This window comes from Trifolium pratense, linkage group LG1 (genome assembly GCF_020283565.1).
Source record: "Trifolium pratense cultivar HEN17-A07 linkage group LG1, ARS_RC_1.1, whole genome shotgun sequence".
Lineage (NCBI taxonomy): Eukaryota > Viridiplantae > Streptophyta > Magnoliopsida > Fabales > Fabaceae > Trifolium > Trifolium pratense.
In genome coordinates this window covers 27,777,514-27,789,525 of record NC_060059.1, presented here as the reverse complement: position 1 = coordinate 27,789,525, position 12,012 = coordinate 27,777,514, and the positions used below count along the sequence as shown (strand labels likewise).

The following is a 12,012-nucleotide window of genomic DNA, read 5'->3' as shown; positions in this document are numbered from 1 at the left end:
TATTAGAAAGAAATTTCTTTTTTAAATGGTGGACAAAAATGAGTTCGGAAGATATTCAGAATTTAATATCAAAAATAAAATTGAATATCAACAATGATAAAGCCTCAGGTACCAGACAACAAAGCCACCAATATTCTATGGCTGAGTTAAAGGATTACTTCCAAAGGAAATATCCTAAGGAGACAGAAGAAGAAATCATGGTCAGAATTCTGGACCATATGAAGACTCAATTCCTAAATACTTTCCCCTCAGCAGAAAGAAGAGATGATATGTCTACCTCTTCTCAAGGATCAATGAGCCAAAATATGTTTGAAGGACTAGCTGGAGAGTCCCAGCCTGATGAGGAACCGACCCAAGAAGATTTCTGGGATGCTTTGATCCAGTCAATCAAGACCAAGAGGGACAAAAGCCAGTAAAAATGTAATAGCTAACCGGTTGATAATTAATTGACCGCTGTCGGCATAAGAAGACAAATAAGTCTCTATCAACTTTATTATAGTTTTGCCAGTTGTCCAGTTGTAATTTTTATATTCATGCTTTTTTGTTTGTCAGTGAGGACAGATGTGACGATGGGGCCCAATGAGCACCCGGCATTATCCCACTTTGGTTTATAGTCAGGACAGCTGTAGGTTAGTATAACCTGTTACCGGATCAAATAGTGATCCTTTATTTCCCTATATATAGGAGCAATTTGCTTCAGTTGTATTATCATCATAAATAAAATCTTATATACTTTCTTCTTAAAACCATTTCCTACTATACACCCCGCTGCGACGGCACTGTAGCACTTCCGTCTTATTATAAAACAATTCATACTTGTTGGTATCATCGCCTTTCACATATTGAAAGATTCAGGTATATCTTAATCTTTAAACTTACTAATTGTAATGACAATTAGTTGCTAAATTCCTGTTATGGCTTGACAACTTAGTAATTAGATCTGATGAAAAAATTAGTAAAATTTTGTTTACCAATCTTCTTTGTTCATTTTGAACTTGACATACTTCTTAGTGTAAGGCTTGATCCCGTTTTCCCCGGGGTAGGGGTTTGGTTGATCTTTTGCCTGTTTTTTCCTAAGAACTATGTAACCTCTGAGATTTGAGACTTTGTCTGTCTATCCCTCCGGGTTGATAGTTAAACGTTTGTTGCGTTTGCTCAGAAGACTGAAGATTTGTTGAGAAAATTTTATTGGTAGTTTCATCAGACAAATTTACTATCTTGCCAGCCATAACAATTTTTGTTTGTGTTATGGACGAAATTGAAGATTATGATAATAATCAAAATAACTCAATAAAAAATGAAGACTCAATAGAATATCCAAAGAATTTGGAAAAATTAAACAGATGGACTATTCCTTCTGTTCCTTCTAAACAAATTTATAAATTTGGAACTTTTGATTTATTATCTCGTTATGCTGTCAAAACAGTTGAAAGAACAATTCAAGTTACTGGTGATACTAAGACCATAAACTTATTAAGTAAAGCAGATTTGCTTCCTTTTAAAGGATATAATTTTATTCATATTGGACTAATCCAAGTGGCTTTTAAACCTTTAACTATGTTAGGATTAAATTCTAGTATAATGGCTTATATTAGAGATGGTAGGTGTAAAGATTTTAAACAATCTTTAGCTGCTTTAATTGAAACAAGTCTGTGTCATGGACCAGTATACTTTGATGTTTCACCTAATTTAAGTTTATCCTTAACTGATAAGCATCTAAATGATGCTATGCAATTAACTATTCATACCAATGGTTATAATTATAAAACTGGTAGTGAAATAATAGCAGTATGCTATAGGATTTACTACAGAGTTTTAAATACTCTTAACCCCAAAGCGAAACAAATATCGTTTCCTGGAACCACAACTTTAGTCCATACCAATTTATTAACTTCTAATATTGCACAAAACAAGTTAATAAAATGGGATGATATAAATTTCCCTCAAACATGGACATTACCTCAAGAAGTTGACCCTGATCCTATAATAAATACGGATGCAGATCAAATCTCCCAAACTACTGAAGGAGACATTGAAATAAGATTTAATCCTCAAAGAATTATAAAAATTCCTAGAGCTATGTCGTCTAGGTATTCTACTAGTGAATTCCACACTGCCCCGATAGAGCTTTCTAGAGCCTCTACTTCTCAGATAAGAGAAGATATTGAGTCAGTTGAAAATATTCGTATAAGTGAAAATAAAATTCCTCAAGGAATATATCAGAAAAATACTTCTCAAAGTAGGGAATCTCCTACCCAATCCGAAATGAGCTTTCATTTATGATGGATTTCTCCCCAGGAAGTAATTGGAGGCAACTCATCAATGATGAGTTTAACCAAGATAGATATAAAGATTTTAGGAATTGGTATTTCAAAAAATTCAAAGATTTTGAATTAAAAGAATTTAAAGATAATTATTATGATTATTTATCTCAAATACAAAGCTATGTTCCTTTTGTAAAATGGTTTGTGAAACATTTTCATAACAAAGTTAAAACCGAAATTATGGTGTTACAAAATAAGAATTGGAATACCCATAATGGAGGAATTATAGTTTCGCCTTTCCCTCCTGAACAAACTATAAGTCTAGGGAAAAATGTTGAAGCTACAGCTTATCTGAATCTTCAGAAGGTGGAGAGTGATCATATTACTCTCAAAGAAATAAATGCGATAATTAAATCTCAGAATTACACTAATTCTTTCCTTATTTGTTTAGGTGACCAATTTATGTCCCTAGAAAAAGATATTACTGATTTAAAATTACTTTTTGAAGAACAATTAACTAAGCAAAATCTAATTTTAAAACAATTAGAAAAGAATAAAAGTGATATGGAGTCTTCAGAAAGTATTATTAATAAAGATGTCCCTATCATTCAACCACCTATAGCGGTAGAAGGATTTAAATTAAAATCTAATAATAATGAATTTATTCATGTTTTAGAAGAAAAGCTTAAGCAGATGCGCTTAAATGTTTTATCTCAAAAAAGTATGTCTGACACCTCTGATATAGAAGATATTGACCAATTAACAGAAATATTTGCGAATGAAGAGATTAATGATCAGGTTGCACAAATAAATCCTATTTATGCTCCTAAGCCAGTAGAAAAATACTACTATAAGAGGCCATCGCCTCAAGATTTACTCTTTGAAGAAACTGAACCCTTTCAGAATTCTTATTCTGGAAAGGCCATTTATGAATGGAATATTGATGGCTTAAATGATAAGCAAATTATTGATATGATACATAGGATAATCATGTATTCCTCTGTGTGTAAACAACAAGGGAATTCTGATAGTTCTATAGCTTCGTTTATAACGACTGGTTTTATTGGCCAATTAAGAGGTTGGTGGGATCATTTTCTCACTGATGCTCAGAAAAAAGAAATTCTTTCTCATAAAAAACTTATTAAAACTGAAACATCAAGTAGTAGTACTACTATCACTACTACCGGAGAGGAAGATGCAGTTTATACACTATGTCTTTCTATTCTACAACATTTTGTAGGAACTAATGTACCCATTGCTGAGAAATTGCAAACATTATTGCAAAATCTTAGATGCCCATCTTTAACTCACTTTAGATGGTATAAAGATACTTTTCTATCTAGAGTTTTTCAATTAAATAATCCCAATTCTATGCATTGGAAATCAAAATTTGTAGATGGTTTGCCTCATCTTTTTGCTGAAAGAATAAGACAAACTCTTAGAAACAATAATGATGGAATAAATATTAATTATTCTGATTTAACTTATGGCCAAATCATTAGTACATGTATTAATGAAGGCTTATCTTTATGTAATGACATAAAACTTAAAAACCAACTTAAAAAACAGAAATTAACTGAAAAACACCAAATAGGTGAATTTTGCGAACAATTCGCTTTTGATCTTGAAAAACCCCCTGAGAGCAGGAAGAAGGGTAAAATAGAAAGGTTCAAACCTTATAAAGGTAGAAGAAAAAATCCCCCAGATACTTATAAGTATTCCTACAAGAAAAAACGTAGAAAAAATTATTCCAAGCCAAAATATAAGGATTATACTCCTAACTTTAGTAGAAAAAGAAAAGCTAAAAAGCTTGACATAACTTGCCACAAATGTGGAAAGGTCGGTCATTATGCCAATCAATGTAGGACTAAAAAAGCCCTAAATGAAATTGAGGATGAAGAACTTAGAAATCAGCTAGAAAAGGTTCTTCTTATTAATTCTAGTTCTGAATCTGAAACTGAGTCCTCTAATGATGAGGTTAGCTATAGTTCTTCTTCAGACACATCTGACAATAATAACTGTCAATGTAATGAACTAAGTTATTGGAAATCCATAGTAGAAATGAATGGTCTAAATGTTTTGACCAATGAACAGGATGAAGCTTTAAAAGCTTTAGAATCTATATCAGATGATAATCTAAGGAGAAAGTTAATAGAAACTTTAATAAGGGATAACTCTAGAGAAAAAACCCCCTAGTTACAGAAGCCCCTTATCAGCTTAGCGAAGTCTTATCTAGGTTTCGTCAATCTAATAAACGAGAAACTCCTGTTTCTATAAATGATTTAAAAAGAGAAATAAATCTTTTAAAATATGAAATTTCTTATATTAAGAAAAACAATGATGTTCTAGCTAAAAGAATTAGTTTATTAGAAAATTCTAATAAAATAGAAAATATTGTTTCTAGTGATGACAGTCCATCATGTAGCAATAGCTATCTCAGTCTTCTTGAAAGAGTTACATCGCAAAAATGGTTTGTTAAAATAACTCTTGTTATTAATAAAAGTTTTATTCTTGAAAATGAGGTTGCCCTAGTGGATAGTGGTGCAGACCTTAATTGTATTCAAGAAGGAATAATTCCGACAAAGTATTTTGTGAAAACTACTCAATCTTTAACTCAGGCAGGAGGAGATAAACTCCAAGTTAATTATAAAATATTCTAATGCCTGTTCTTGTGGTTCATTGACCATTACTTCTTTATAAGATATTATCTTATTTGAAGATGAAGATGAAGAAGGCTGATCTTCCTTCTTAGGTGGGGCAGGCAATTGCCTGGGTTTTCCCACTGAGGTCCAATCCCCTATTAGGGGAATATTAGTTTCTTGGTAAGGTAACATATTGTTACCTCCTCTTCCACTACGGCCAGAATTACGGCCTCGGCCTCTTCCCCTATAAGGGGTTGTCATTACCCTGCAAAAATTCACGGGTTAAATAATCAGCAAGAGAATTATTTTCTCCTTTAATATATTGAACATCAAATTCAAAAGCAGATAATTGAGCCTGCCAACTAGCAAAAATATGCTTTGCTACAAGGGTTTTTACATCCTTTTCAATGATTGATTTAGCAGAGCTACAATCAATTCTTAAAAGAAATTTTTGATTTAATAAATCACTTTGAAATTTTGAAATGCATTTAATAATAGAAAGCATTTCTTTCTTAATAGTCGAATATTTTGACTGAGTCTGGTTCCATTTACCAGAGGTGAATCTCACCAAAACTTCTTTGTTAGTTTCAGGATTGACTTGTTTTAATATTCCTCCATAGCCAATATTAGAAGCATCAGTTTCTACTATTTTAAACAACTTTGGATTTGCCAAAGATAAACAAGGAAGGCATTTAACCTTAGTTTTAATTCTCTGGACTGCCTTTGTATGAGCATCTGTCCAAGGGTCAGGCTTATTTTTAAGCCTATTATAAAGAATTGCAGTATCACTGGATAAATTCTTGTAATAGTCTGAAATATAATTCAAACTTCCTAAAAATCTCTGTAATTTTGTCTAACATGACATCAGGAAATTTGGAAGCAAATTCAATGCTTCTTTCTATAGGAATTATAGTTCCTTGGTCAATCATATGACCCAGAAATCTAACTTTAGTTTGAAATATTTTCATCTTGGTAGCCGATAAGACTAAACCATTGTGTTTAACAACATTCTTAAATATCTTTAAATGTTTTATATGTTGATCAATTGTTTTAGAAAATACTAAAACATCATCAATATAAACTATTATGAATTCAGAATATGGATTAAAAATATCATTCATGATTTTCTGAAATTCAGAAGGAGCATTTTTTAATCCAAATGGAAGTACATTCCATTCAAACTGTCCAAACGGTACAGTAAAAGCTGTTTTATATTTATCATTTTCAGTTATCTGGATTTGCCAGTATCCTGATTTCATATCAAATTTTGAGAAGATTAAAGCATCACTTAATCTATCTAATAAATCTTTTTTATTAGGAATAGGATACCTAATCCATTTTAAAACCTTATTAAGAGGTTTATAATTGATTACTAATCTAGGAACTCCTCGTTCCTTCTCAGCTGCCTTATTAACATAGAAAGCAGTACAACTCCAAGGAGACTTAGAGTGTCTAATTAGACCTTTGTCTAAAAGAGATTGTATTTCTTTTTTACACAAATTTAGGTAATCATTGTTCATTTGGGCTGGCCTAGCTTTAGTAGGGATCTGACTTTCATTAAAGTCATCTATATAAGGTAAAGAAACAACATGTTTCTTTCTATCCCAAAAAGCATTTGGGAGATCATTACAGATTTCTGTAGTAAATTCTTGTTCTAAAGACTTAATTTTCTTTTTAATATCATAAGTTTCAAGTTGCTCATTAATATTAAGCACACTAATTTCTTCTTTTAAAAAACATAATTGTTTTTCTTTTTTCAAAAGGATATCTTTGACTTCATTTAACATCCTAGTTTGAGGATCTGTTATAAATTCAAAAGTAATTTTTTGATCATTTATAAAAGTAGTGATTCCCTTTTGATCAATATTAATAATAGGCATAATGTTATGCAAAAAGGGAGTACCTAATATAATCCTGTGAGTTAAATTTTTAACTAATATAAAATGGGTTGGTAAACAAATATTTTTGTTACAAATATAGGCATTAGATAATTTATAATTAACTTGGAGTTTATCTCCTCCTGCCTGAGTTAAAGATTGAGTAGTTTTCACAAAATACTTTGTCGGAATTATTCCTTCTTGAATACAATTAAGGTCTGCACCACTATCCACTAGGGCAACCTCATTTTCAAGAATAAAACTTTTATTAATAACAAGAGTTATTTTAACAAACCATTTTTGCGATGTAACTCTTTCAAGAAGACTGAGATAGCTATTGCTACTTGATGGACTGTCATCACTAGAAACAATATTTTCTATTTTATTAGAATTTTCTAATAAACTAATTCTTTTAGCTAGAACATCATTGTTTTTCTTAATATAAGAAATTTCAGATTTTAAAAGATTTATTTCTCTTTTTAAATCATTTATAGAAACAGGAGTTTCTCGTTTATTAGATTGACGAAACCTAGATAAGACTTCGCTAAGCTGATAAGGGGCTTCTGTAACTAGGGGGGTTTTTTCTCTAGAGTTATCCCTTATTAAAGTTTCTATTAACTTTCTCCTTAGATTATCATCTGATATAGATTCTAAAGCTTTTAAAGCTTCATCCTGTTCATTGGTCAAAACATTTAGACCATTCATTTCTACTATGGATTTCCAATAACTTAGTTCATTACATTGACAGTTATTATTGTCAGATGTGTCTGAAGAAGAACTATAGCTAACCTCATCATTAGAGGACTCAGTTTCAGATTCAGAACTAGAATTAATAAGAAGAACCTTTTCTAGCTGATTTCTAAGTTCTTCATCCTCAATTTCATTTAGGGCTTTTTTAGTCCTACATTGATTGGCATAATGACCGACCTTTCCACATTTGTGGCAAGTTATGTCAAGCTTTTTAGCTTTTCTTTTTCTACTAAAGTTAGGAGTATAATCCTTATATTTTGGCTTGGAATAATTTTTTCTACGTTTTTTCTTGTAGGAATACTTATAAGTATCTGGGGGATTTTTTCTTCTACCTTTATAAGGTTTGAACCTTTCTATTTTACCCTTCTTCCTGCTCTCAGGGGGTTTTTCAAGATCAAAAGCGAATTGTTCGCAAAATTCACCTATTTGGTGTTTTTCAGTTAATTTCTGTTTTTTAAGTTGGTTTTTAAGTTTTATGTCATTACATAAAGATAAGCCTTCATTAATACATGTACTAATGATTTGGCCATAAGTTAAATCAGAATAATTAATATTTATTCCATCATTATTGTTTCTAAGAGTTTGTCTTATTCTTTCAGCAAAAAGATGAGGCAAACCATCTACAAATTTTGATTTCCAATGCATAGAATTGGGATTATTTAATTGAAAAACTCTAGATAGAAAAGTATCTTTATACCATCTAAAGTGAGTTAAAGATGGGCATCTAAGATTTTGCAATAATGTTTGCAATTTCTCAGCAATGGGTACATTAGTTCCTACAAAATGTTGTAGAATAGAAAGACATAGTGTATAAACTGCATCTTCCTCTCCGGTAGTAGTGATAGTAGTACTACTACTTGATGTTTCAGTTTTAATAAGTTTTTTATGAGAAAGAATTTCTTTTTTCTGAGCATCAGTGAGAAAATGATCCCACCAACCTCTTAATTGGCCAATAAAACCAGTCGTTATAAACGAAGCTATAGAACTATCAGAATTCCCTTGTTGTTTACACACAGAGGAATACATGATTATCCTATGTATCATATCAATAATTTGCTTATCATTTAAGCCATCAATATTCCATTCATAAATGGCCTTTCCAGAATAAGAATTCTGAAAGGGTTCAGTTTCTTCAAAGAGTAAATCTTGAGGCGATGGCCTCTTATAGTAGTATTTTTCTACTGGCTTAGGAGCATAAATAGGATTTATTTGTGCAACCTGATCATTAATCTCTTCATTCGCAAATATTTCTGTTAATTGGTCAATATCTTCTATATCAGAGGTGTCAGACATACTTTTTTGAGATAAAACATTTAAGCGCATCTGCTTAAGCTTTTCTTCTAAAACATGAATAAATTCATTATTATTAGATTTTAATTTAAATCCTTCTACCGCTATAGGTGGTTGAATGATAGGGACATCTTTATTAATAATACTTTCTGAAGACTCCATATCACTTTTATTCTTTTCTAATTGTTTTAAAATTAGATTTTGCTTAGTTAATTGTTCTTCAAAAAGTAATTTTAAATCAGTAATATCTTTTTCTAGGGACATAAATTGGTCACCTAAACAAATAAGGAAAGAATTAGTGTAATTCTGAGATTTAATTATCGCATTTATTTCTTTGAGAGTAATATGATCACTCTCCACCTTCTGAAGATTCAGATAAGCTGTAGCTTCAACATTTTTCCCTAGACTTATAGTTTGTTCAGGAGGGAAAGGCGAAACTATAATTCCTCCATTATGGGTATTCCAATTCTTATTTTGTAACACCATAATTTCGGTTTTAACTTTGTTATGAAAATGTTTCACAAACCATTTTACAAAAGGAACATAGCTTTGTATTTGAGATAAATAATCATAATAATTATCTTTAAATTCTTTTAATTCAAAATCTTTGAATTTTTTGAAATACCAATTCCTAAAATCTTTATATCTATCTTGGTTAAACTCATCATTGATGAGTTGCCTCCAATTACTTCCTGGGGAGAAATCCATCATAAATGAAAGCTCATTTCGGATTGGGTAGGAGATTCCCTACTTTGAGAAGTATTTTTCTGATATATTCCTTGAGGAATTTTATTTTCACTTATACGAATATTTTCAACTGACTCAATATCTTCTCTTATCTGAGAAGTAGAGGCTCTAGAAAGCTCTATCGGGGCAGTGTGGAATTCACTAGTAGAATACCTAGACGACATAGCTCTAGGAATTTTTATAATTCTTTGAGGATTAAATCTTATTTCAATGTCTCCTTCAGTAGTTTGGGAGATTTGATCTGCATCCGTATTTATTATAGGATCAGGGTCAACTTCTTGAGGTAATGTCCATGTTTGAGGGAAATTTATATCATCCCATTTTATTAACTTGTTTTGTGCAATATTAGAAGTTAATAAATTGGTATGGACTAAAGTTGTGGTTCCAGGAAACGATATTTGTTTCGCTTTGGGGTTAAGAGTATTTAAAACTCTGTAGTAAATCCTATAGCATACTGCTATTATTTCACTACCAGTTTTATAATTATAACCATTGGTATGAATAGTTAATTGCATAGCATCATTTAGATGCTTATCAGTTAAGGATAAACTTAAATTAGGTGAAACATCAAAGTATACTGGTCCATGACACAGACTTGTTTCAATTAAAGCAGCTAAAGATTGTTTAAAATCTTTACACCTACCATCTCTAATATAAGCCATTATACTAGAATTTAATCCTAACATAGTTAAAGGTGAAATCTGGCACGCAGTGAACACAATGCTGCACAAGATGCTATAGCACACGTTGCAGCAAGACAGTCGCAGAACACAGTAAATAAATAAATAAATTGCAGAACAATAAATAAGACAGGTAATTGTTAACCCAGTTCAGTGCAACGTCACCTACTCTGGGGGATACCAATCCAGGAATGAATCCACTATAATAGCTCTAGTTCAAAGCCCTCGACCAACACCCGATACTTGACTTATCACCTAGACACTACCCGTGCAATCCTACCTAAGAACCTCTTAGATAATGAGACCCCGTCCCAAATTCCCTCTAACAACACGTACTATGTTGCTGTCAATAATATTTGTAAGGATGGAGACACTCTCCTAGAAACTAGACAACACTCTTGCTTAAAAGCTTATGAGTGAATCACACAAACTAACTCCGTGCTTAAAAGCTTAGGAGCAGTTGACAATAAACAACACAAACCCAGTCCTAAACTTGCATCAAAACGATACAAGAAAGGCTCACAAAAGACACACACACTAAACCTCAAAAACGCACACTTTAGTAATACAAGGTTTAGAAATCATGAGTAGAATAGCTTGAGGCTTCACATATTTATAGTCTTCAATTGTCTTGATGGGCAAGCTAGGTCTTCAGACAAATACAGCTGTAGGAATTGTGGCCAACCCTAAATTATTTCCAGAAATATAATTCATGTTGTACCAAACAAAAAAAACATAAATTATTATTTTCAAAAATATAACAAGTTATATTTTTGTTTTCAATAATAATTCTCAAACCGCCTTCAGGAAAACTTGTAGAACAAGCCACGTCTTGAATAGTCGCACGTGCTTGGATATAAAAACGACTTAAATCTTCCTTTGATTTGAAAAAGAAATTCTGCGCAAAACAGAGTATCAGGATGCTGTACGATGATGCTACAGCATCGCGATCCAGCATCTGGCTGGTTGGCTTTTGCAAAATTTTAGCCAATCTCAAAAACCCAACAATCTCCCCCTTTGGCAAATTTTGGCTAAAACAACCTTAGGCCAGTGCATAGAGAGATACAGTCTAAACTTTCCTTCGATTCAACATAAGCACACAACTAGGAAAGAAAGTAGAACGATGCTAAGCTATTTAAACTTTCATTCGAGTCAACATAAGCACACAACTAAGAAAGAAGGTAAGAAATTCATCAGATGAAAAAAAATAGCTAGCACGTAAGCATCAGAGGCATGCAACAGCGGAAGATAACACATCTTAGCCTCAAAGTACAGATAGAGAGAAATAAACTCTCTCATAGTGGATTCAAGATAGGAGAAATAAACTCCGTAATATTTAAGCAACGCCACAGAGAATAGGAAAAATAAATTCCTATATGAATACTTCAGACATGCATATCATAAGTAGTAAAAAAATAAATTCTACTCCCCCTCAATACATGCGTAAATTCACTCCTCCTCAAAATATGCATAAACTTCACTCCCCCTCAAAACTTGCATATCACATAGAACAGACATGCTATACTAGATGCTATAGCATTATGCATCACATCATGCACAACATATTACTCCCCCTTTTTAGCCATAAATTCTGACAAATAAAGTCAGTATCACATAGTAGGAGCAAAATACATATTTCCACAGAGTTATCAGATCATAGAGAACATAGAGTGTAGAGAGAATCAGAGCATAGGAACTCATAAAGTGCATATACAAACCATCAGGGCATAGAAAACCTGGAGTATCGGACCCAAAGACATGG

At 32.0% G+C, this 12,012-nt stretch overlaps 1 protein-coding gene across 1 annotated transcript; it reads left to right on the top strand.

Moving 5' to 3' along the window:
- Window positions 1–2,828: 2,828 nt before the first annotated feature.
- Window positions 2,829–4,460, top strand: LOC123891578. Its single transcript, XM_045941467.1, has one exon. It carries the CDS (start codon window positions 2,829–2,831, stop codon window positions 4,458–4,460), a length of 1,632 nt encoding a protein of 543 aa, XP_045797423.1.
- Window positions 4,461–12,012: the final 7,552 nt, after the last annotated feature.

Excerpts from the sequence above, each read along its gene's own strand:
- LOC123891578 (XM_045941467.1), top strand. The coding sequence starts at position 2,829 with ATGGAGTCTTCAGAAAGTATTATTAATAAAGATGTCCCTATCATTCAA.